Raw genomic sequence first — 27,740 nt, forward strand, 5'->3', positions numbered from 1 at the left:
TGGGGCAGGAAGTGATTGTATTGTGAGGACATGTGAGAGGGCTGTAGTGAGGAGCCGGGCTCGCCATGACTGAGCGCTGCTGACTGGAGAAGAGCCGGGTAAGGCTTGCTGTGCTTGTAGCTCAGGCACCAGCCGCTCCTGTGTTATGGGGGTGAGCACATGGTGATGCAGTAACGAGGCTGCGGGTCATGCTGGGAGTTGTAGTCCCTCTGCCTGGAGGGGCTGCACAGTGGGACAGATGGGGCCGAGTCCTCCGACTCCTCAAACCCGGCCATGTTGTTTTTTTTCCTGGAAACTCCAAGTTTTGACCTAATAAGAAAAAAGTTGTGGCAGGAAGAGGAGGGGAAAGCGGCATGGAGGTGGATGAGCTGCCGAGAGAATGAAACTTCATTATCTCATGGTGTGAGGGGAGGGGAAGGGACCCGGGGATCCTGCCCATCCGTGATAAGAGCCCATGTGCCCGGCACAAAAGAGCCTCTGCGTGCGGTACCGCGTGTGGGGCTGAGGCGCTAACCTGACGCTGCGGTTACTGGTGAGTGCAGGCTGGTGTTCTCTGGTATCAGCCACACTGGGCTCCTGCTGTGTTACTGATAGGAAGAGCCCCCGCTAGTGCTGCTGTACCTCACCTGTGCCCAGGGCTGGGAAACTGCCAGAGAGCTATACATACAACTGCCAGAGAGCTGTACATGCATACATACATGGGAACTGCCAGAGAGCTGTACATGCATACATACAACTGCCAGAGAGCTGTACATACATACACATACATACATACATACATACATACATACATGGGAACTGCCAGAGAGCTGTACATACATACATACATGGGAACTGCCAGAGAGCTGTACATACATACATACATGGGAACTGCCAGAGAGCTGTACATGCATACATACATACATACATGGGAACTGCCAGAGAGCTGTACATACATACGTACATACATACATGGGAACTGCCAGAGAGCTGTACATGTATGCATACATACATGGGAACTGCCAGAGAGCTGTACATGCATACATACAACTGCCAGAGAGCTATACATACATACATACAACTGCCAGAGAGCTGTACATACATACATACATGGGAACTGCCAGACAGCTGTACATACATACATACCGTACATACAACTGCCAGACAGCTGTACATACATACCGTACATACATAGGTGGGAATTAGGCTTTACTGCGTCTTTATATTATTATTATTATTATTAGTGTGTCTATAACTTATACATGTGTCGTGGATCCTGTCTGCGTTTATCATAGTGTAAATGGTTATTTATAGAGCAACATTAACTTATTGGTGCTGTACATTATTATATTAATTCCCTGGTTCTGTACATTATTATCTGGTGCTGCACATTGTTATATTAATTCTCTGGTGCTGCACATTATTATTATATTTGAGGATTTACATATAGTAAACAAAATATACAAAACAAATCCAATACTAAGGCCTGGTTCACATCTTGGGGACCCCCCAAATAGAATACTGAATGCATTAAAAAGTGGTGAGCTATGAAAGCAGACGGAACCCATAGCCTATAATGTTTTTTCTGCCCGCTGTCCACACGAATCATGTGGAGAGAAAAATACTTCAAGAACTACTTTTCTCTCCACATGACTCATGCAGAAAACACACGGACCCCATTACAGTCTATGGGGTCCGTGTGCTTTCATTGCTCACCGCTTGTCAGTGCGTTTGGTATAATATTCCCTGAATGGAATATCGAATGCAGATGTGAACCAGGCCTAACAATGACCAACTGGCAGAGTGGGATAGAGGTCGCTGTCCGCGGGGGGCTTATGGTCTATGAGGGAAGAGGGATAGAGACAGACGGTGAGGGGAGAGACTGCTCAGATAGTGATGTGGTGACAGTAGTGTTATGTCATTGGGTTTTCCAGACCTGGTGACAGGCCCGCTTTAAATGGGGTCACATGATCCTGCTTGGCCATGTCACATATTACCCCCACTATCTTCATTCTCCTGAAAACTATGATAGTAGTGTAATAGTAAAGTAATGGCTCCAACCAAAATCTGTTCTGTTTCCACAGCCCTGAGTGTGCCAATACTTTGTGATCTGTAGAGGTCCATCCTCTGGGACCCCCATTAATCCTCAAAATGAAGGGATGTTTAACCATTTTATACAGTAGATTTTCTGGGACAGGTGGATGCCGGGCGCACCGCTGTGCACTAAAGTCCAAATTACCGTTGCGGCTCCCTTATTCGCAGGGGTCTGTCCCTCCTTAGACCATGAAGTCATGGCGCCTCCTCACTGCGTACCCCTCCTTATTACGATGGGTATACCCCTTTAAACCCTCGCAGTATTTTAAACACTTTGGTGGTGTTTGAGTCTTGCACAGACATGGCTTCTCCACAGTTTATAGAGCACATTTTTCTGTTCTATTTTTACCTCTCTTCTTCTAATTCACACTAGTCTGCTTATGTAACCAGGTTTTTCAGATGTTCTCCTTAGGGTATATTGACACCTGATAGGTTTGATATATGGAAATATACCTTAGTGGTTTACAATGGGCGGTGTAAATGTCTTGGGGTATGTTCAGGCAGTGGAATAATCTGATGTGCGTTTTTGCTTTATGCCCTGTGACAAAAATACGAGGAGGTTTTCTGTAGTTTGAGAATAGTGCGGGTCCATGTACAGTTTTTGGGTTGGTGTGCTATTATCCATACCGGCGCTGTCTCAGCACCCACCACCCAGTGACTGGGAACATTTTGCCCTATGAGTTTTAGTTACCCCCTCGCACGCTAGTATCACATGGTAAATCTGGTAGCCTTTACTTAAAGAGGTTTTCCAAAAAACAGAATTTATCAACTATCCAACAGATGACAAGTGATAAGTGAATCTGGGGTCTGAGTGTTGAGACTCCCACTGCCCATAAGACAGGTGGTCCCCGAGTCTTGTGTATGTATCGGTATTACTCATTCATAGCCCCGTACTTGGCGATCTCAATCAGTCCCATACACGTGTATTTTCACTATCCCATTTTGCATCACAAGTCAGTAGAGATTTACCATCGGGGGAGGGCAGTCCTCACCACCCTGCAATGACGCTAAGCCGTGAGGCCGAATCCAGTAATATCAGTAGTTGAAACTAATGGAACAGATATCTCACAATGGTGGCAGATACGGCGCTGAATTTACGGTCACCATTTACCCTACCTTAAGGCATGAGTTTATTATTTTACGATTTACCTGTTGTGAAACTTTGCGAATGCGTTGCATTTTATTGTGTAGATCCTGAGCTACAGCCGTATTATAGCCAGGAGGTGCAGGCAGAATTTTCCATGACTCCTTTGGTCTTAAATATAAAAAACAAAAAACTTGAGAGTCTTCAGTAGTTGATACCTTTTTTTAATAGGTAACTGATAATGATAACAGATTACACGCTTTCGGGATATCTCTGATCCCTTCCTCAGGAATAATTTTAGGGTTTGCTATTCACTGGGTTTTATTTTATTTTTTGACTCCTTCAGTAGGTGCCTGTTTCGGATCTTGCAGGCTCTAGTATATGGTTATTGTGGTGTTATTCACTACTCTACTAACTGATATTTTTGTCTTATTTCCAGGAGGAGAACTAGACGATAAGTCACATGCTCGGGATTATGGCTAAAGAGATTCGCGACCAGTATGAACCTGTCGCAGAAATTGGCGTCGGAGCCTATGGAACTGTGTATAAGGCACGAGACTTGCAAAGCGGAAAGTTTGTGGCCCTTAAAAACGTGCGAGTTCAGACCAACGAGAATGGTCTTCCCCTGTCCACGGTCAGGGAGGTGGCGCTGCTGAAACGCCTTGAGCACTTTGACCATCCAAATATTGTAAAGTGAGTAAACTGAGAGGCTGAGCTGTACAGGAAGGCAATGTGTCATCTTAACCTTTTTTTCTGAATAACTGTTTACTTGCAAGGGTGTGCTGAAAGAAACTGATGATAAAGGTTAAAGGGCAATTCTATCCAATATATATGCATTTCTATTCTGCATTTATGATGTATCCAAACCCTCTATTGCCCATATGGCAGCTCTACGTCTCCAGGTTTAAGACAAAAGGGGGGCCATGAATGCCATGAATTTCAAGTGTTTTAGTGACTTTTTGTCTATTCACTATTTTAACCCTTAATTACTATCATGGTATCTATCATACACCACTATCACACATATCATTACGATAGACACCATGATAGTACTTAAGGCTGAACATGCATTTTTCTAAATCTGTAGAGCAAAAAATTCCTTACCTACGACTTAAACCTCTGACCTAAAGAATGCCACAAACCATATGGTATATTGTACTATAGCCATCTATGTAATACCTGACTGTGACGGTGATTTGATAGAAATGACATTACCTGCTCACATGCAGTACTTGTAAGATTGTCAGACGCTGGAGATCAGTCATGTCATATGTGGCGGATCTGGGGCAACAGAGTGGCTCAGTGGTTAGCACTGCAGCCTTGCAGCACTAGGGCCCTGAGTTCGAATCCCGCCAGGAACAACATCTGCAAGCAGTTTGTATGTTCTCCCCATGTTTGCGTGGATTTTCTCCCTTTCTACAAAGACATACTGATAGGAAAAAAAAATGTACATTGTGATCCCTATATGGGTCTCACAATCTATATATAAAAAAAACAAACAAAAAAAACATGTGGCTGATCTAATACTTTGCTTACTAAATCAAAATTTTTAGCAAATCATATTTTCTAATTGTGTAACAGGCAAAAATGCATGTTAAAGATGGGTAGAAAAATGTCTTTACAGAGTTCTCAGAACGGGTCCACAATTGGGATACTTCCTGATAACTCTTAAGACACCTGATACCTCTTAATGACAGCTCAGCCAATCTCTGGCTGACTTGGTGACCACCTTAACCAGTAATTTCCTGTGTGTCAAGAGGGACCCAGGCAGTGTCGCAGCAGGGGATTGGTTAGATGGTACCTTTAACTCTTTCTAAGCATTCTGTATGATAGAAACACTGGGTTTCCCAATAAGGGGAAAAGGCAGATACATGCATGGAAATTGTCACATGTATCTACCCCCATGCCTAGTTTGACAAGACTCTGCTGAACACCTCTCTGTCTGTAAAGTACCGTAGTTTTTTCCAGGTACACTTCAGAAGTGCCCAGAAGTGAAAGCCGTTGACCTTCATACACTACTTAAATTTGTGGCTTTTTTGCTGGTTGAACACTCCTGACTCTGCAAAATTCACCACCAAGAAAAAGCAGAATTTTCTGCACTGACTCACGCAGTGAGCAGACTAAAGAACACGGTCTCACATAAACTGAGAAGACTTTCCATATTTGCAATGGGCCATGAAGTGGAAAGTCCACAATGAAGCTGAGTTATGCCAGTGTGACCAAAACTATGTGTTGTTTCCCACACTCACAGTTGTACAGTATTTGAGGATGCCAGAATGTCATGTCCCTGGCATCTGATAGTCAGCAGCATAAAGTGTCTATCTGCATAGATTACAAGACTGCTATATGTAGTCGCAATATCACTATTAACATGGGATTGTTATAAATGGGGCAGGGTAGTAAGGCTTTTCTATAGGATTCTGAAATCTTCTAATTTAAGGTTCTCCTGTTTTAAAGGGATTCTATCATTCAGAGGTAACTTTTTGTCCCTAACACGTTGGAATAGCCTTAAGAAAGGATATTCTTCTCCTACCTTTAAGATGTCTTCTTTGCGCCGCCTTTCCCGTAAAAATACCGGTTTTCGCCGGTATGCAAATGAGATCTCTCGCAGCACTGGGGGCGGTCCCCAGTGCTCAAACAGCACACTAGGGGCATCCCCAATGCTGCCAGAAAACTCTCCAGCGCCGCCTCTATCTACTTCAGGAACATCCTCTTCCTGTGTCTTCTTTCGATGGAGGCTTTGAAACTTGTAGGCCTTGGGCAGAGCCGACTGCGCATGCCCTTAGGCCACAAGAAATTGGCCGCTTACTTACTGTGTAAGCGCCCATTTTTCTTGTGGCCGCAGGCATGCGCAGTAGGCTCTGCCCGAGGCCTACAAGTTTCAAAGCCTGTGCTGGAAGAAGATGCATGACAACGATGTTCCAGAAGAAGATGGAGGCTTCGCTGGAGAGTTCTCTCACAGCATTGGGAACCCCCCATCAGTGCTGTTTGAGCGCTGTGGCCCACCCCCATTGCTTCTGTTGCTAACTATGGCTATATGGAAATTGTGTGTAAGATTCCCTTATAAATTTGGGAATAGCCCTTGAGGTTGTACAGGAGTATTTCCAACTAGAACATGTATATGCCATTATTGCCTGTCTGATTCACTTCTTATGTTTTTTAACCTGGAGGTTTCCAAATCCAGACATTAAATATATGCACAGGGGGCGATGCCTATATGGTATTCACGCTCTATTCACTGCTATGGACGTTACGGAAACAACTAAGCACATAAGTGTGGCTGTTTATATAACCTTCATAACAGTGAATGTGGAGAGCTGTGTACACTATCATTCAGCCCCTCTCCAGATGTGACAGCCGTATCACCTGATAGTAGGATGTGGGACTCTTGGTGTAACTAGCCACATTCTAATATATCATAAAGGGGTTTTCCATGACTTTTTTTTTTTTATATATAAATTCTTTATTTATAAACAAGATTAACAATAAAAGAACAAATAGAACAAAGTAAAACAAAACATCACAGAGCAGTGACACGTATGGGCCCAAAGAGCCAGAAAGGGGCCGAGTAGAGCAGAGCAGGCAACTCAAAGACAAGACAACCCTGATACCATCGAGCAGAAAAACATCTCAGAACTACCCCACAAAGGAAAGAAGGGAGGATAAAGAGAAAAGGGAGGAAGAAGAGACAAGAAAAGGGAAGAAGGGCTCCAACCCCCAGCAGCATGAAAACCGGTTGGACACGTGACCATGTATGAGAGCAAACCCTGGAGAAGGATCCTAGCGCTGGAGTACACGCCCTAGCGGCATGAATCAGAGGTGTAACAACTACAGTACATATCAAGGTACCTTGAAGAGGAGAAAGAGGGGGCCAGGCCCTCGCAGAGGTGTGTTGCTCAGGCAAAAGACACGGTAGTCCTATTACTCTAGCACAAGCAGAATAGGGAAGATCGCTCCTCCATTAGCGTCAATAAAGAAGAGCACTAGAGACCAATGCCGGGTGCCAGAGAACCAGAGGGGAGAAGGGGAGAGGAAAAGGAAAAAGAAAGAGAAAAAGGAGGAGGAATGGAACGAGAACACAAGCAAACAAACAGAACAAAACCAATAACCCCGGTCTAAGCTAATCCCAGAACGGGTAACACTAAGCAGTGGGAGTTTTACCCACTAAAGCAGGTCTCGAGAGAACGCGGCAGCATACTCCCAGAGCTGCCAAAACCCTAGCTAACGGGGGAAAGAGGATCTATGACCCAAAGCCACCCCGGCCCCGAGCAGTATCAATGAATAGCCACAAAGGCCGAAAGAGACTAGGGAGGATGAGAAGAAAGAGGAGTACAAATCCTGTGTAGCAGGAAACTACCTGAGTAGGCCATAACAGATCTGGGAGTCCACGTCACAACCCCCCCCCCCCTCCCCCGAGGGAAGGAGAGAGCTCTCCAAACAGTCGACAGCAAGTCCTTCAACAGGAAACCGGAAAAGGATAGGGCCAGCCGCGGTGCGCCTTCACAAACTGGGGCGGACCACACTGACGGAAGCCGCCGCAGACCAAGATCCACTGCGGCCCCCGCCAGGGCATGGGGCTTAAAGTAGTACACGTAAGTATCAAATAAACAGCAGAACAGGAATCAGACGAGGGCCCATACAGGCCAAGGCACAACAAAGTTCAAAAGTCCATAATCAAGGAAAAGGATACAAGGACGAGTCCTAAGTCCCATTAGGAGTCTTCCACCAGGTGCCGCCGCCGGAGTTGAGATGGAGAAGAAGAACGGGCCACGGTCAGAGAAGGAGGAAGCGGGAAGGTCAGCCAGTCTGGCAACAACAGATCCGGAAGTTCGAGGAACTGTGCTAGGGAGGACGCTTGATCAGGAGAGCGGAGAGTGAACAATACACCATTTCGACGGATCTGAAGGTGGAATGGGTGACCCCACCTATACGTGGCGCCAGAGTCCAGTGTCAGCTGTAGAAGTGGTTTGAGCATCCTCCTCATGGCAAGAGCACGACGCGACACATCCGGAAGGATCAGAACAGAAGAATCGAGATAGGCAACCGGACCGTGCCGCCAAGCAGCCTGGAGAATGTCCTCCTTCTCCCTGAAGAAATGGATCCTGCACAAGACATCTCGAGGGCCAGAGACGAAAGGGCCTTTAGAGCTCAGAACGCGATGAACCCTGTCAATAATGATTTCCGACTCCACAGCGCGGGACAAGACCGTATTGAAGATAGCAGTAACCGTGGAGCGAAGTTCAGCCGGGGAGACAACTTCGGGAATCCCACGCAGCTTAAGATTATTACAACGACCTCTGTTCTCCTGATCGTCCACCTGAAGGGGTTTTCCATTACTTAAATAGAGGATTGCTCATTACTGTCAGATCAGCGGGGATCTGACCCCACCAGCAAGCCATCCAATCAGATGTTAGAAGTACTAGCAGCCCTCGGATGAGTTCTGCTTCGTAGGCCATGTGGCGTCATGTTCATCTGTCACATGGTTTGCTGCTCAGTCCCATTCAAATGAATGGGACTGAGCAGCAACTTCAAGCACAACTGTTACATAATGTGCAATACTGTGCTGGCTGTTGGGCTCCCACCGATCTGATATTGATGATAAGGGGTTTTCTGGCCCAATATTGATTTTTTTCATCCTGTTCACTTATACACCAGATAAGTCATCAGTATGTGATTTGTGAGGGTCTGACCTCTTCACCCCATAGAGATCACTTGGACAGACCTCCTTCTGCTGCAGTGGACAGGCAGTGTGTGCAGGCTGCATCTACTGACAGTAATCCTGTTTGTTGCAACCCAGTACAGCCAGCAGGACATGGATGATGTCGATGGATAAAGCAGGGTTGGGGGCTTAGCTAGCCGTGGTGACAGCCGCTCTCCATTGACAGTGTGCAGGTGCTTGCTCTCTACCCTAAGTTGCTACTTCGTTCCCCCAGAGACTCTTGCACCACCCCAGACTTTCACCCACCCGGTCAGTTGCTTAGCACTAAGTTTTTTTCCATGTAAAATCCGTCATCTAGACACAAAAGTTCAGTATAAAACATTCGATTGACTTTGCTCTTTTACCTCATTCAAGTGTGTTTTTTGTTTTTTTCACCCTGTCATCTATTCCTGGCACATGTACATGGAATAAGCGCAGTGCCCCTTGTAATTCAGGACTCTTATGGTAATGACTGCCTGCAGTACAGTGTGTAAATGTGGTCTTTCTGAAGTTCTATACAAAGGCTAAGCTTTGCACCCAAGCGTGAAGCAACTATTATAGAAGACATTCTTTCTGACTTTCTAAGGGGAAGTAAAATAGTGGACTTGTCATTGTTTTTAGCACCAGAATCTGACATGTTCTGTTTTGTGCCTCTCATCTCTCTCTCTCGTTCTTGGGGACAGCTGCACCTTTTTTTTTTTTTTTTTTTGACTTCACAATCAACTGGAAAAGGTAACATTGCATTGTCCACTGGCTTCCCCTATAGACACGCTATAGGGGAGACGTGTAGTACGGTGGCTCCATGGTTAGAAGCGCTGGAGTCCTGGATTCAAATCCAACCAAGGACAACATCTACATGGTATTTATATGTTCTCCTTGTGTCCGCAGGAGTCTCTTGTAGAGGCCAAAAACAGTGATCGGTTAATAGGAAATTTGGATCAGAGTCAGGAACCTATGCTAGTAATGACCGTCACTGTACAGCTTTGTGGTATATGCTGGTGCTGTATAATAATCTCTGGGTCCTGCAGAGTGGTACTGTGTCTGCACTGCTCTAGCCCATAGGGTGCACCGTACGGAGATTCACCAATAAGCTTGTGGGATCGGTATACTGCTAAATATAGAGGCATGGTGATCTCATAGGGCTTCATTCCTTCTGTTTTAGCGATTAGTGGGGGTATCTGCCCCCAACAACAATAATAACGAATGATTTGACATGTCACTACACTATGCACCATAAGACTACATTCACAAGTTGTCCTATCTGTCACTGGACAGAAAAGTAAACCTGACTTGTTCACCCTCTGATTTGGAGAGAATAAGGAGGGGACAATAGTCAATAAGGTCCCTCTGGCTCTGCTCTTGCCCGTTTTTGACGGGGTCCATTACAGTCTATTTTTCTGTTCTTCTGGTCCTCCAGTGGACCAGAAGAAACAACTGGCCGGCACAGATGTGAACATAGCTTCAGGGAATATTTTGTGCTGATCAGTTAAGGGTTAAACAAGTACCGTAAGCATCCTCTGGTGATATAGCCGGGATCAGCTGTATCCTTCTACTGGTCCCAAGGAATTCTCACTGCTTGTACAGATGGAAGATATAGTCATGTACTACTTTTTATGTTTGTAAATATCTGTTTAACTGATACTTGTTGCCGCTCTTGTTCTGTTTTTTTTTTTGCTGTACACTTTATGTATGACTTGCAATGTGCTTTTTCTATGTATGTGGAACAGAAAGGGTTACAGAGACAAAGCCCCCAGAGTAGCTGCAAGTCTTTTTACCTTGTGCATTATGTAGGGCCTGGTGACCTGTTCTTGGTATCTCTTGTACTTGGTAAGCAGATTCCATATTTCTGATCATGGGGGGTTTTATCTCCTTAGCACAGCCTGTCGCTTTCCTTTATCTTAAGCAAAGACAAAACTTTTACAGAGACAAAAAAATAGTGAGGCTGATGGTGACCAATCTGTGTTCTGCTTATCTCTGCCTTGTTACTGAGCAGAAATGTATTGAATTTCTACATTCTACTTTTTTTTTTTTTTTTTTTTTTTTTTTTTTAATTTTCATAAAATTTTTATTACAGCCATTATCACCTGGTTTTTGATCTGTGCTGCTGTTTACTTGCTCCTCACATTGAGGGTCTTTATCCTGGGGAAGGTTGGGTGGCCATTATATGTAAGGCCTTGGCTACACCGCAACCTACATGTTGTGCACCTGAGTGACGTCTGTCGTCCGTACAGTTTGATATTGCTCCTTTGGGGGGTTTTTTGAACCGCTTTGTGGCTCAGTAGTTAAAATTAGTCAGTAGCGCTAGAAAAAACAATCTGTAGTGTAGCTCTGGCCTATCGGGTCAGTTTCTTTGCCATCACCCGCACAATTGTACATGTGATGTGGAAAGACTCAGATTGCAAAATGGGAAGAAACTGACCAATGCCTAGGAAGTGTCTTGGCCCTTTTGTGTGGTTTAGAATAGGACCATACATGGGCTTCTTAGGTGATACATGACTGGACTGAAAAAGCAAGAAAAGTGACTATTTTTATTGCACAGAAATCCAGTCCTACAGGTGTTTGCAGCCACGTTTTAAACAGACATGTCAAGCTTGTCTATTTAGTGGGATATTCCAGATATTTCTGTGGATAGGTCACTGGTATCTGGGGGTCTGGCGTTGCATTCAATCGTCACATGATTCTTCTGCAGATCAGTCTTGTTTAATTGAATAAGACAAGGCGGACTCAACAGGCGCAACCAATTGGCTTTGCCATATAACCCCCTCTACCACCGATCTGTATAAAAATCTTAAATAGCCGACCGCTTTCAGTCCTCGCTTATCTGAGTGATACAGAATACAGCTCTATGCTCTTATGCAGGTTTCCAGCCGCTTTTTTTCCAACCTTTGATAGATTATATATATATATATATATATATATATATATATATATATATATATATGTGAGAGGACTGCTGAAAGTGTAAGCTATAACTTGAAGTATACTTAAAGAAATGTAATAATATGGATATTTCATACTTTATTCTAGGTTGATGGATGTTTGCGCCTCTGCCCGGACAGACAGGGAGACAAAAGTTACCTTAGTTTTCGAGCATGTGGATCAAGACCTAAAGACTTATTTGAATAAAGTTCCTCCTCCTGGCCTGCCCATCGATACCATCAAGGTACTTGTATCCGCTCTGATGTCCCCAGATATTATAAGTTATATACATCAGTCAGTGTCAGAAATATCATGTTGGTGTACGTGTTTGCTTTTCTCAAAGATTACCCAGAACAATGATGACATGGACTAGATAAAGACAGATAAAATCTAATATATCACAAATACCTTACTGTTACTACTTTGTTCTACATGACAAACTGATTCCCCGCTATTACTGTACATGCTTCTGTAGCCCTACAATATTACGCTGTGCCCTTGGTGAGAGCCTGTATGTGCAGCCATTGTATGTATAGGCTTTCTATTCTCCACTTACATGTATCAGATGTATCGCCCAGACATGTGTGACTTCTGTAGTTATTGGGTTATAAAAAAACCTGGATCCATCAAGTTTACCAGTTCTTACTGTTATAAACTAGGTTTATGGTGCTCTCTGCCTTTTAGTGCAAAAACTTCATTCTTGACCCCTGCTGACAATTGGACAGATCCCCATATCGGCCTTTTACTTTAATACCCGTATCCCTGTATGTTGTGGCTCCTAAGGAAGTCAGCAAGCATAGTGAATTATGATGCCTGGAGCTCATGAACAGCAGTAGCAATACTGTACTGAGTTGAAGGCTGTATGTCAGTTTAGTACCATATCACTAAAAGTGTTTCTGCTTCTTACACATTTTTTATAAATCTCTCCACAGAATAGCTATACACGTTATGTCTGATATTCACTCTTATCCTGACCTATACTGGCCACGGTTTGATGTAGATTTGGCAATGAAAGTCTATAGGTGTACCATCATATATGTCGGGAGATTCTGTGCACTGCATATATAAATCAAGCCTGAAGGTTCACATAAGCCATCCTTCCCATCAGCATGTGTTTTTCAGTGTAAGGGAGAAGGGGATTGGGGGGTTATGTCGGATTCCCTTGCCACTATTTCGTTTTCAATACTGGGCTGTAACCAGAGCTGTCTGGCGTCAACTTCTTTGTCACTCCCCGTTAAATAAAACAAACCAAAAACCACATGCACAACCATATGGCTGATCATTCTCTCAGATCACAAAGGATTGAGGACCTGCTTCAGTGTCTGTGCTAAAAGGAGATGCTGATATCTGGATTGTATGGGGTCCTCCTGTCCCCCCCCCCCACAAAGCCAGATACAGGCAGGGAGAGAACAATCTTGAAGTTGGATTTAACATGTTCAGCTGTTTTATTCTCAGGCAATATACATAAAACACAGACATGCTTGGTCCAGCTGAGTGTACATGTATATCGAAGCTTGGTCATCCAACAGCTAATGTGTATAGCTAGTCTTTTGCAATATGTCTTGCTTGGGAGAAAAAAAAAGATTGGATCTGTAAAACACAGTCTTAGATTCTTCACCCCGAAAAAAAAAGTTAAGGTTTATTGAAGGGAAATGTGGACTAAGTGATCTGGCTGAGTTGTCAATGCTGCTTTTGTCTGTATGACATCCAGAATGCGGCTTTGTGTGCCTGCTCGTATATACTGTATCTGGAAGGCTTGGAGGATGAGCTTTGATTCTTAAATGAGCGTAGAAATTCCTTGGAGTAGCTGACCTGGAAGTTGTGGGGAATGTTTAATAACAAGAGGCCGTCCTCCTTCCCCTTGATTGAGTTTTTCTTAGAACAATGAGGGTGAGTCATGGGCAGATGAGGCCAGGCAGCTGCAGCCGCACTGAATGCTGTTTGTTTTCCAGCTGACTTGCTATTCACTAACCTCTTATTGCATTTGTTGATCTGCTCTGGAGAAGCCTCCAGGAAAATACTGTAACTGGTGTGTGCTGTAGTCCACCAGCGCTGCTACAAATTGCCAAGTATTTCCCCATTTTAACATTTGCTTAACACTTGCGTATTTTTCAGTTTTCCTCTACATCCCTTTCTAGAAGGTCAGTTTCACCAGTGTATGACCAGACATGTTACAGATACACATGAATCTACTCTCCTCTCACCCTTCTTATTTAATCATGCAATAAAAAAAAAAAAAAAATTATAAACAAGTCTTTTGTGTATCCCAGGACAGGGAAAAATCAGCACGTGTTTTCCTGAAAATCGCTGCTGCGAAGACTGCACACTGAATCGTGATTGGTCTCCTGTTACTTTCAGCCTTTGCATATAGTTAGGATTTATTAGGCTGATTCCACATGTTGTGAAAAAGCTGCAGTTTTTGTTTCAGATTTTGCTGCGTTTTTTTTTTAGCCAAAGCCAGGAATGGATTGAGCAGAGGAAAGAAGCATAAGAACTTTCTATATATTTCCCATTCCTTTTCAAGCCACTCTTGACTTTGGCTCAAAAAACTGCAGCAAAATCTGCAACAAAAAAAGCTCTGTTTCTGCAATGTGGGGCCTCACAGAGGACCATTCATGTCCTCTGACATCAGTGGTGTTAAACACTGCTCAAAAAAATAAAGGGAACACTCAAATAACACATCCTAGATCTGAATGAATGAAATATTCTCACTGAATACTTTGTTCTGTACAAAGTTGAATGTGAGGAGAACAAAATCACACAAAAATCATCAATGGAAATCAAATTTATTAACCAATGGAAGCCTGGATCTGGGTTTTTGGAACCATTTTTCAAAGTCGTCAAGTTTTTTTTCTGTATTTTTGGAGTTGTTTTTCAGTCCCCCATTCACTTCACTAGGACTTGGACAGGTTTCTTCTGCCTTAAGATAGGGCAGGAGGCTAGCTGACTTCGAGCTGAAATCAATGGGGTAATTTTCATGAATTTTTGGAGCTTTTTATTTTTTTTCTTGTGTCAGGAAAGCCTAAAAAAAGTCTCCATAAGAATCAGTATGACCCATCATAACTACACTTTTCTATTCCCCTTCTATAAGTAGCCATCTGGCCTTCATGTGCAGTGCAGTATCTCTCCAGTGTCAAGCACTGCTGGCAAGGGGTTCATTGTTACCATAATGACTATTCTATTATTTGTTACATAGTTATTTGTAATGTATTTTTAGTATTAGCATCCGCCTCCTCCTCATCTAATGTTGTTATTTCAGATATAACACATGCCTTCTCCTGGCGGGGCTGATCTAGGGATCTGTTAGTTATGTTGTGTATTGTCTCCCTCCGCAGAACCTGATGAGGCAGTTCCTCTCTGGCCTCGAGTTCCTCCATTTGAACTGTATTGTGCACCGTGACCTGAAGCCAGAGAATATCCTGGTGACCAGCTGTGGACAGGTTAAACTCGCAGATTTTGGCCTTGCACGGATTTACAGCTGCCAGATGGCACTAACCCCTGTGGTAAGTAAAAGCTCCTCCTGTATCATGTGTTTGAGATGGCTGTACACATTGGATAAATATTGGCCAAGTTTACCAACCATCCATTGTATATGGGGGACTGTATCCTGTCCGCCTTCCTGGAGAAATGGGGGGTGCCGGTGGAGGAGAAGGTTCTGTGGGGCACATTGCAACATACCCAATCCTTGTTAGTTAAATACTGGCTGTTTCTAATGGTTTCCCTTACCATCCATGCAGATTTATACCAGGTGTAAGAAGCGGGTATTTGATTTTATAAGACTGTAGGATGTAGCCACATAATGCCCATAGACTGGATCCATGTGGTGCAACCCTTTGTGCGGCTGCCATTGCTTTCTTCTGTGCGTCATGACAAAGGCGCCTTTCAACCTTTTAAAGCAACACTCCTACTTTAACAATGATCTTAAAGTGATATTGCTCATGCTATCTCACGTTTATAGTTCCTATACCCATGTTTTGTACTTGTTGGCATGTCTAGTTCCTGTTTCTACAAAACTCTGCAGGGCTAATTCTAAAAATGGACCTTGCCGGACTTTATGTAACTAAAGGTCCCTGTAAAACTATTCCAACTGCTGCTGCCAGTACTTGGGGCTTGGTGACCTGACTGTGACAGAGGGGGCTACAGAAAACTGAGTTTGTGAGAAGGGAGGTATTTTTTTTTTTTTTTTTTTTTGTCGAGGGAAATGGAGTGTCCCTTTAATTTCTGATATTTACATGACCTTAGTTTTGGCATCTGATCATTCCCTTGTGTGACATTTATTACCAGCCGCTCTGCTGCTGGGGAATTTTGCAGCCGAATTCTCATGATTTCACATGTTCCACAGAAGCTTTGCAGATGACATTTGCCTTATCCTTGCATGAAATGGTTTTCTGTTGCCGCTTTTTGTAGGGACTACAGATATGGGCTTGTGTGTGACTCATTTCTAATATTTGAGGTTTGTATCGGTCAGTATGAGAGCTGTGGTTGTACATTTCTTGTATGCATATAAGCATCCTGTTTCATGACATATTCAGTGAAATACGTAAACGGGCTGACCATGTGCTGTTAGAAGTGTGTGCGCTTATTAACCCCTTAAAGACAGCCTAAAAGAACTTTAAGGACGAGGCCTCATTTTTCAAATCTGGCGTGTCACTTTATATGGCAATAACTTTGAGACGCTATAACTTACATTTTGAGATGACGCATTGCACTTCATGTTAGAGTTAAACATTGATCAATATTTTTATATTTATTTATTACAAAAATAGGAAATTTGATAGACATTTGGAGGGAAAAAAACAATTTTCAAAATGTGAAATGCTCTGCTTTTCAGACAGTCATACTATCCAAATACAATGATAAGTATTATCTACCATATCTCTGCATTATATCTGCATCATCTTTTACTCGTCATTTATTTTATTTTGGACGTTACAAGGCTTACAAGTGTAACAGCGATTTTCCAGTTTTCAAGAAAATTTCCCAAACTACTTTTTTAGGGACCACTTCAGTTCTGAAGGGGATTATAAAGGATTATATGTTAGAAACCCCCATAAATCACCCCATTTTCAAAACTGCACCTCTCAAATAATGCAAAACAGCATTTGGGAAGTTTAACACTTTAAGCGTTTCACAGCAATTAAAACAATATGGAGGCGAAATTTAGACAGTTAATTTTATTCAATAACACTTTCATTTACCTTTAAAGGGTTAAAGGAGAAAATCCATCTCGCAGTTTATGCAATTTCTCCCAAGCACAGAAATACCCCACATGTGGGTGTAAACTGAGGTTTGGGCACACGTCACATTTTCTTGTGGCCACTGACGCTAGGTTCACACCTGCGTTCATCTGTCCGTTCTGAGCTTTCCATCTTCTGCATGCCAGAAGTCGGAAAGCTCAGACCGGGTCCGGACGTGAGCGTTTTATGCTCTCCGCCGCTAAACCGGATTTTTTAATCCGGACTCAGAGTACTGCATGTCCGACTCTGTGTCCGGATTATAAAACCCGGTTTCGCGGCGGAGAGCGCAAAACGCTCACCGCCACTCACGGCCGGACAGCTTTCTCACCCATTCAAATGAAGTGCACAACGCAGATGTGAACGAGCCCTTACACAGTAAGCTGTGGTAAGCGGCCACAAAAAAAATGGCTGTGTGCATGTGCAGTCTGCCCGAGTCCCGACGGCAGAGCCGACTGCGCATGCGTAGAAGTTTGAATATATTCATACATATTTGCTATGACTGAGGGACACCCCGAAACGCGTAAGCGTCTTCTTTTAACGCACCATGTGTGAATTCTAACGGACACCCTTTTGTATGCGATCATTTTAATCATTATGGAATAAAGAATTGGATGTTTTAAAAGGCTCAGGAGTGTCTGCAGACCATCTCTTCTCTTCATTTTCATCAGTAGAAGTTTGAACCCAACTCTGGAAGAAGACACGCAGAGAGGCCGTTCCTGAAGAAGATGATGGCGGCGCTGGAGATTTCTTTTGCAGCATTGGGGACACCCCCAGTGCTGCAAGATAACTCATTTGCATAGAGACGAAAACCGGGGATTTCTACCAAACAGCAGCGCGGAGAAGACATCTAAAGATAGGAAAAGAATAGCCTTTCTTAAGGCTATTCCTACGTGTGATTGAGAAAGAAAATGTGATTTTAATGATAGGATCCCTTTAAAATAAAAGTTAGTCGTATGTTCCTTTGCCTGGTGGTGTTGTCTGGGACTGGCTAGAGATGTTCACATAATCTCTGGCCTTACCGGCTGCTGGTCAGGGTCCAGTTATGTCACTATTGAGGTATGAAGAGGAATTGAGGCCGCATCGTTCATTCAACCCCAGATGAATAGGCCTGGATGGCTGAGCGTCTTATACTGCAGGTTGGTTTGTGTGGCTTTTCTACAGCAAGTTCGAGCAGGGCAATTATTTCTTTTCAGCATCCTGCTTTGAGCTCTGCCTCCCATTGAAAACAATGAGTGGTAGATTCTGGGTGGAATTTGGCACAGATTTTTTAGCTGGAATAGGTCTCAATCTGTGCCAAATTCCACCATGTGGACATAACCTTACATCACTGGTCCCTCCGAGGCCAGTGATTGCTGCAATGGTCATGTGAGACCCCCCGATTCTGGTTAGGCCTGGGCTATACAACAGATCGCTGGGGACAGAGTATGACAATTTGCATTATTCCGCGGTGACCACTTTACCAGCTGGAATGTTTTGAGGGACCCCTGTTCTGAAGATGCGTGTCACCAGGAGATGAGGCATACATGTCTAAGATCTGTCTACCCTTATAAGGTGGCCATACCCTGTGTGTGTGTTATGGGGAAGTTAGCTCGGTAGAAGCAGTGGTGTGGAACCAAACCGTCTAGACAGGGACACAAAATGTGCAGCAGACTGGTTTATTTAGAGAAAAAAACACAGAAAAATAGATCTTCACTTCAGGCACAAAATGAGCAAAACAAAATACAGCCTTAACAAAATACCTGCTCGTCTGAACGACTAAACAGAACAGATAACCTAACTATACGTGAGGCTTACTACCAGCCACACAAACAAAACAGGCGTAATAGTGTCTTACCGGACTCAGGGTTACAGGACAGAACCCACCACCTCCTTTCACCTCATGGAACTGCCCTGCTATGCAGGAGCTGCAGCTTTTTCTGGCCCAATAATGAGCCAAGGATCTACACGTTGGCTGAGGCCTACTCCAGATCTGCCCTGGACCACATATATGTCAGAAACCTGGGGCTGCTATGTCTGGACTCCAGCACTCTGACTTTTACCTTCTCACAGTATCTGTGTGTGATAGATAGATAGATAGATAGATAGATAGATAGATAGATAGATAGATAGATAGATAGATAGAATATAGTCTGCCTGTGCTCATACAGTTTTGTGCTTCCTTTGCTAGTCCCGACCATTACCAGTAGAACAAATTTCTCACTTACATTTTAAAGGTACGAGCTACAAAAAGCAGGGGTGGGGGTGTTATATTTTTCAACAGATCTGGACCATGTTTTTTAAAGTACATTACTTTTTGTTCTTTAAGAAAAAAAAACAAAAAACTTTCCTGTATCCCTTTTCAGTTGTTAAACTTAGGCCCACATGAGTTTGGCCTGATCTGCACTTGGTGGATATTGCTTTCTAGCAAGGACACTCAACAAGCTGCGTCTGTGTCCTCTGGGGATTTTCCAGCACTGTCATGTTTGCAATTCATGAGATTTCTTGCCGTCCCATATACCACACCTTGTAATAGCTGTGATACAATATATCTATATACTCTTTGTATCCCTGTGTCGGGGTCTGGTATATTTGCTTTGTCTTTCTCTTCAGTTAGGACTTTCCCTTCTGGAGCCTCTGTCTCTCCCTGGCTGTGCCTCAGTGTATAAATACCAGTCACTTCTCTGGCTGGGGAAAGCCTTCTGATCTGGATATTAGTGCCGTGCTGGAGATGTGGTCTGCTTTCTAATAGTCATATCCATAACCTATTGACAAGTCATTTGTGCAGCTATAGTGTCTGGGGCACCATCTTATTACAGTGATTCCAATATGCTTTAGGTATTGCTGGGTTTTCCTGCAGGTGGAAGGCAGTGTCTGGTCACAGAGCTGTGCACATGACTGTAAAGAATTAGTATTCGTATATTATTAACTGTGAGTGCCGCTATAATATGTATTGTAGAGATTCATCTAGACTACATGGAATAATTTTATTTCTTGTCTGCAGGTGGTGACTCTGTGGTACCGCGCTCCGGAGGTGCTTCTTCAGTCCACATATGCTACACCAGTAGACATCTGGAGTGTGGGCTGCATCTTTGCAGAGATGTTCAGGCGGAAGTGAGTACTCTCTATAGTGATATGTAGTGGATAAGGAATGGGAAGTTATGGCCAGGTAATTGCCCAAGGCAGCACTGACCTTGTCCAGACTCCATTGAGAACACATGTACTGCTTGAAGTACATTTCTCTCTGCATCATTCATGCAGAAAACACATGGACGCCGTTATAGTCTATGGGGTCTGTGTGCTTTCATAGCTATCCGCTTTTTAATGCGTTTGGTATTCCGTTCGGTGGGGGAGGGGTTCCCAAGCGAAATACCGAACACGGATGTGAACCAGGCCTTAGTGTTGTTGCAAATTGGGATATAATAGCCAAGTAGTCAGTAAGACTGGCTTCTCTAGGGGCAGGGGCACAGGGTCACAGTGTGCTGTATTTCTTGCAGTGTTACCACTCATTTGGTTCATATACCCCGATTTGTATCAACACTAAAGAGGCTTATATCTATTCCTGACCGCTCTTATTGGATGATGTGTGTCATTGGAATTTTTTGACCTCCTGACGGGTCCCCTTTAATATCAACCAGGTTTAATAAAAGGCTAGACTTACTGTAATGTAAATTTGACCCCAGTGTTTAAGCCCAAAGTACGCTCTTCTCGTTTATAGAGTCTGACTGTTATCCATGCCTGTACAAATAACCTATGTGGTATATTACAGAAGACGTATTACAGGTTGTCTAAGATTAAAAAAACAAAAACGCTTTTGTTTTTATAGGCCTCTCTTCTGTGGGAATTCAGAAGCTGACCAACTGTGCAAGATTTTTGAGTAAGTTGTGTAATGCAGACTTGGGGAACACAAAGAACATTTGGTGTCTGGTTATCTGTGAATATTACATGTGCGCTGTAGATGACCCCTCTTCCATGATTAAACTGCTTTTGCGCTGGGCTGCCTATAAAGAGTTAACTTGCAGGGTGCGAATGAGCTTTAGTTTCTTGTCACAAGAGTTTAATGGACTGTCCGGGATGATGTCACAATATGTGTATTAAAAGAAAAATGGAAAGATCAGAGGGACACTTTTCCTGATGATCTTAGGTGGATATTGAGTCATCTTATAGGACCTTCTGTTTCTAGCATATCTCTAGCAGTGTTGATTCGGGGTTCCAGATTTACTGATGTGTATAACTTTCTGGTGCCATGTAAATGCTGACAATTAAAAGGGAGCCCTTCATTTACTGTCTTCTCCGATTGTTCCTCTTCTATAGTATGATCGGACTCCCCTCTGAAGAAGAATGGCCAGAAGATGTCACTTTACCACGATCCGCCTTCTCCCCAAGGAGTCAGCAGCCTGTAGAGAAATTTGTTCCTGAAATTGATGCCACAGGGGCTCAGCTTCTGCTGGTAAGTATTCTGCTGGATGTATTATCTGATAGACTTTTCCATCTGGGAGAATGCTGAATTGCCATTAAAGGGGCTCTATCACTGGATTGTCACTATTTTAGATAAACATATGCCTGGATAGCCTTTAAAATGGTCCTGCTAATCGTTCGTTAAAAGACCCCCCTGCCCCCCCTTTTAATGAATTACCTTTTAAACGTATATGTAACTGAGCCCCTCGTGCACTGTGGGCGTTCCCATGCACCCGACATGTCATACTCTGTACACGCCCTCCTCTGTGGTTCTTCTATGTAAGTCCCTCCTCCTGCTTTCGATTCACAGCCTCACAACTGTCTCTTACCAAACTAAACGATAGGCCGCATAGACAAAATTACACAGTCCATATATATATATATATATATATATATATATATATATATATATATATATATATATATATATATATAAAAATGTTATAATTTTTATTATTCAAAATTCATAAAAATTCATGATCAGCAAGACAGATGGAAAAGTAGTGAATACACGGATGTAAACCAATGTAACAACCGACAAAACAACCACAATCATGCTACTGAATAGCAATATGAAACACACACAAAGAGCATAAATATGCATTCATACACCTCATAAATATAATGAAGTAACAAATATACAGAGTGTGTAGAAAATAGGTATTGGACCTCAATACCAGCAATTATAAATGGTGTGTCAGAATATACGGTATCGAAACTGATTATAGGTGAGTATAATGGCTAACACTGCAATGAAGATAAGTGTCCTTGGAAACAATTGCAAACACATCAAATGTATATTAGTACCTACAGAATATATAACACAATCCGCAATAATGGAATCTGCAGAGACTATAAGTGGCAACCCCATAAATCACCACAAATCAATAAGAGTTAGAGTACAGACATGGAGCACCTGTCATAAGAAATAATCGTATATAGGTGTCTAAATACACTATATCACATAGCCAAAAAACCCCCCTACCTGAACTAAATATGTGCTGTAGACATTAGATACCTGTAGACAGGGCTGCCGATAGGCCAGTACTACCGATACTGGCGTCAGGGGCCCGGCCAAATTGAAAAATGGGGGGGGGGGGGCGGTTTTGGCCCGCCACCGTGCGCCGGCCCCCTGGCGCCCGTAGCAGTCATTGTATGTCCTATTTCAACTCAGATCTGCATCCAGAGGACGCAGATCTGAGTTGAAGACATACGCGGCTGAAGCAAGGAGCTGACTTGTGCAGCTCCTCGCTTCGCTGCCGCCGCTGCTACTGTCTACAAGCCAGTAGCCGGCGAAGCGAGGAGCTGACACAGGTCAGCTCCTCGCTTCACCGCTGCGTGCCTCTCTCGCTGACACATATGCGGCTGCAGCGAGGAGCTGACCTGTGTCAGCTCCTCGCTTCGCCGCTGCCGCCGCTGCTACTGCCTTGTAGACGCGATGTGATGACGTCACATCGCGTCTACAACTGTGCGCCAGTGAGAGTGGCGCGCAGAGAGCTGCGAGGGAACGAAGGAGAAGGTAAGTGTAATGTTGTGTACTCTGAGGTGGAACGTGAAACTGGGGGAAGATGAAGGAGAGGACGGCATGACACTGGGGGCAGAGATGGGGGGACATGAATCTGGGGGCAGAGATGTGGAGACATGAATCTGGGGGCAGAGATGGAGAGGACGGCATGACACTGGGGGCAGAGATGGAGGGGACATGAATCTGGGGGCAGAGATGGAGGGACATGAATTTGGGGTCAGAGATGGAGGGGACATGAATCTGGGGGCAGAGATGGAGGGACATGAATTTGGGGTCAGAGATGGAGGGGACATGAATCTGGGGGCAGAGATGGAGGGACATGAATTTTGGGTCAGAGATGGAGGGGACATGAATCTGGGGGCAGAGATGGAGGGGACATGAATCTGGGGTCAGAGATGGAGGGGACATGAATCTGGGGTCAGAGATGGAGGGGACATGAATCTGGGGGCAGAGATGGAGGGGACATGAATCTGGGGGCAGAGATGGAGGGGACATGAATCTGGGGGCAGAGATGGAGGGGGGACATGAATCTGGGGTCAGAGATGGAGGGGACATGAATCTGGGGGCAGAGATGGAGGGGACATGAATCTGGGGGCAGAGATGGAGGGGACATGAATCTGGGGACAGAGATGGAGGGGACATGAATCTGGGGGCAGAGATGGAGGGAGGGACATGAAACTGGGGGCAGAAATGGATGGGCGGACATGAATCTGGGGGCAGAGATGGAGGGGGAGACATGAAACTGAGGGCAGATGAAGGGTGTATTTGAAGCTGGGGGAGAGATAGAGGGGGTACATATAATGTACGGATGACTGTAGGAGGATTATACTGTGTGCGGGCACATGAAAAATTAATGAGAATGGGCGGAGTCAACATAAAAGTGGGTGGGGCTAAATTTGCCGCGGCGCACAATTTCTCCCTCCTTTTGGTTCTTCAAAAGTTGGGAGGTATGGGTACAATGGAAAGATGTTAGAAGGGGGGGGGGATTGTTGGGGCATCGGGTGTGCGGCACTGCGGAGAGGGAACTGGGGCAATAATATATAATATATAAGTTTTTAGCTGGAGAACTACAAAGCACACAATACCTCCAAAGGTACGTGTGCTTTGTATTAATAATGATGTAGGCTGCTATGTTACTAGCATAGCAGCCTGTTTGGGGGTGGGACTTTCACTTTAAAGGAGTGTTCACATTGTGTTTTTGGCCTCCCTTGCCGGGATACGTTGGTAACCAGTCACAATCAGCTCCCCACTTATCCCTGCACAGAGAACTGCAGGCCCCCCTTTTTTTTAATGGCCAGTTCTTCGTGCAGGGATAAGTTGACATCTGATTCTGACTGGTTACCAACGTATCCCGACAAGGGAGGCCAAAAACGCAATGTGAATAAGCCCTGAGGATTTATTAGGAGGGTTCTTAGAAATGGTGTTGGCTCTCTATAGGCGCGGTCACACGTAGCAGATTTTACCTGCAAATAGAATTTGATTAAGCCTTGTAATGCTGCTAAATAAAGGGAAATGTAATACAGAATTGGTGTGTCGCAAAATAAGGCAGTTTTAAAATGGCGAGGGGGGCCCAGACACTTAGGCTGTATGGGGCCCCAAAATTCCTGATGGCGGCCCTGCCTGTAGACATGATGATGTGTCTTGTGCGGCTGCTACACTGAAGACCCCTTGGTTAGAATGCCTCGACGCGTTTCGCCTGACAAAAGGCAGATGACACTCTGTATATTTGTTACTTCATTATATTTATGAGGTGTATGAATGCATATTTATGCTCTTTGTGTGTGTTTCATATTGCTATTCAGTAGCATGATTGTGGTTGTTTTGTCGGTTGTTACATTGGTTTACATCCGTGTATTCACTACTTTTCCATCTGTCTTGCTGATCATGAATTTTTATGAATTTTGAATAATAAAAATTATAACATTTTTATATATATATATATATATATATATATATATATATATATATATATATATATATATATATATATATATATATATGGACTGTGTAATTTTGTCTATGCGGCCTATCGTTTAGTTTGGTGTTTGCCTATGTAGGGCTTGCTAATGAATTTTGAGGAGCCGTTTGTGTTGTTGAATCACAACTGTCTCTTCCCTGCTAGTGGTACAGGACCTGTGATGGTCACTACTGCTCTGTGATTGGCCTGTCCCTGTGATGACATCACTACAAGGTCCTTCTAAGTAGTGATTATGCAGCTCCCTATGTCTGTCATGGACCTCCATGTGTACAGTAGATCTATGCTATGATAGACATAGGGAGCTGCAGCCCCTGCTCTGCATAATCACTACTTAGAAGGACCTTGTAGTGACGTCATCACAAGGACAAGCCAATCACAGAGCAGAAGTGACCTCATCACAGGTCCTGTACCACTAGCAGGGAAGAAACAGTTGTGAGGCTGTGAATCGAAAACGGGAGGAGAGACTTGCATAGAAGAACCACAGAGGAGGGCGTGAACAGAGTATGACATGAGGGGTGCACGGGAATGCCCACGGTGCACTGACGGTTCATTTACATATACATTTAAAAGATAATTCATTAAAACGTGGGGTCTTTTAACAAATGATTAGCAGGACTTGAATAGCCATTTTAAAGGCTATTCTGGCATGTTTATCTAAAATAGTGAAAATCCAGTGAGAGCCCCTTTAATGATAAAGGGACATTTTACGTGAAAGACATTTGACATATCCAGGGAATATGCCATAAATGTCTTTATAGCTGGAGGTCCTAGCTCTGAGACATGCACCTATTTCTGAAATGAACCCCCTCTGTGTCTGGGCTTTGAAATTACTGAGAAGACTGTCCACAGCTATAGAAAGTTCTATCTAAGTCATATCTATATAGATAAGTCCCAGAGGAAAGTGAAAACAAAAGACCCCTCACATCTAAAACATAACATGCATATGTTGGAGGGGGGTCATTAGTCCATGTTACATGATAGGTCCTCTTTAGGCTCCCCCGCCCATCTTGGATTATCTGCATGTAATGCTATCAACAGAGAGGGTCAGAGGAGAAACATTATTCTGACAAATGTATTTTGTGAGAAAAAAAACCTAAGGCAAAAGCCCCATGTTGTGGAAACACAGCTTTTGCTTCTTTTTTTTTTTGTTGCAGATTTTGCTGTGTTTTTTTTTTTTTTGAGCCAAAGCCAAGAATGACTACAAAAGGAATGGGAAATATAACCTGCTGCTCAATCGACTCCATGCTTTGGCTCAGAAAAAGCAGCAAAATCTGCAACAAAAAAAAAAAAAAAACGAAACTGCATTTCCGTAACATGGGGCCTCTGCCTAATGACTTTATATGTAGAATACGTGGCCTCAAATAATGTAAAGTATGCAGAATATGAAATACTGACAAGGGTTTCTTTATTTCCAGGAAATGTTGACATTTAACCCCCTAAGACGCATATCCGCATCCCAGGCTCTACAACACGCCTTTTTCTCAGAGGACCTCGAGGCCTGCGCCACGTCAGAACCATTCCCACATGCACGAGCCACAGCAGATGAAGTGAAATAAATTTTTGGGGGACGCTGGACACCTCTGCTGTTTTTTTTTGTTTTAGATTCTCAATAGAAAATGATTGGTTTTTATCTTGACACTAAGCTAGCCTTGTTTTATGCAATATATCTGCAAAAACACAATGTGGAGCTGGTGATGACTGACAGTGTCACAGCGGATGACTGCTGCAAAGACGTGGATTTTCTATTTATCACTTTGTTTTTTTTATGTCATAAGCTGTTTCATGGCACCGATGCCTTATATTCTCCAGCTCTGTAAGTTAGGCCATGACTATGTGTCCGGTTTTGAGCCACAGAAAAACTTTTATACTCACTGAAGACCTTTTACACTGCCTCTTTCCAGACATTTCTGAGTATTTATTCCAGGGTATTTCTTTTTTTTTTTTTTTTTTCCAAGACTGACTTCCACCAGCTGTGCATTAACAGGGGGACCAGATGGGAGATTTCATAATCTACTGCTGGCTGAGGTAGCCCATGGCTCTCTAGGTGTGGCACAAATCACCTGCTAGGGGCTATCGGGGCAGCCTAGATGAAGTGTACAATGTACACTTTCTTTGGACCATTCCACTGCTAAAAATTGACTTGTATTAATTACATATTTCTAGAAACTGCAAAACCAATAAGATCTGTATGTGGCTGGGATGCGCCTCAATGTGGATTTTACCTGTGACATATTTTTTTAGTTATTCGATATATATTGTATGTAAAAATTCAACCCAGCTAGTGCTATATAGTATCATGATGTAAATACAAGGGTGATACAGAATACATAGACAACAAGTATGGGTATACGTTGGTATAGCATATATGGAAAGGCTTTATTCCAGTGTAAGGCTGGTTACAGATGACCTTTGCTGCAATTGGCCTGTTGTGAATTAAAATCACAGGCCGCACACGTTGTGTTTTTGCGGCCCCTTTCATTAAATGAATATGTGCTGCAAAATAGGAATAAACAGGAATAAAACCTGTTCTATATTTTGTGGTCCGCACACGGGACTGTGAGATTCAGTCATATGTACAGGCCCATGGAAATGAATGGATCAGTGTGCTATCTGTGAAATACACGGATAAAATACTGACCCACACCACGGTCGTCTGCAAGGGGAGTAAGTTTGATGTTACTGGGGTGACGTCTAGTAATGCAGTTAACTCCTTGCTAGAATTGACCCAGGTCCTTGGTTGCGTTCGTAATTTAGAATATTGACTGCAATAATATCATCCGTGGATCTGCAAT

The 27,740-nt window shown here is 43.6% G+C and overlaps 1 protein-coding gene across 1 annotated transcript; it reads left to right on the forward strand.

Annotated features, from left to right (window-relative positions):
• On the forward strand, positions 1–27,315 carry CDK4 (cyclin dependent kinase 4). The gene is made up of 8 exons (XM_075265687.1): positions 1–98; positions 3,597–3,850; positions 11,883–12,018; positions 15,110–15,277; positions 19,992–20,101; positions 20,814–20,864; positions 21,302–21,437; positions 26,364–27,315. Exons 2-8 carry the CDS (start codon positions 3,621–3,623, stop codon positions 26,502–26,504), a joined length of 972 nt encoding a protein of 323 aa, XP_075121788.1. The 5' UTR covers positions 1–98; positions 3,597–3,620; the 3' UTR covers positions 26,505–27,315.
• The last annotated feature ends 425 nt before the right edge of the window (positions 27,316–27,740 follow it).

Source organism: Leptodactylus fuscus, chromosome 2 (genome assembly GCF_031893055.1).
Source record: "Leptodactylus fuscus isolate aLepFus1 chromosome 2, aLepFus1.hap2, whole genome shotgun sequence".
Lineage (NCBI taxonomy): Eukaryota > Metazoa > Chordata > Amphibia > Anura > Leptodactylidae > Leptodactylus > Leptodactylus fuscus.

Coding starts and splice junctions, on each gene's coding strand:
- CDK4 (XM_075265687.1), top strand. CDS start 3,621: ATGCTCGGGATTATGGCTAAAGAGATTCGCGACCAGTATGAACCTGTC. Junction 12,019..15,109: donor TGCCCATCGATACCATCAAG/GTACTTGTATCC, acceptor CTCCCTCCGCAG/AACCTGATGAGGCAGTTCCT. Junction 20,865..21,301: donor CAACTGTGCAAGATTTTTGA/GTAAGTTGTGTA, acceptor CCTCTTCTATAG/TATGATCGGACTCCCCTCTG.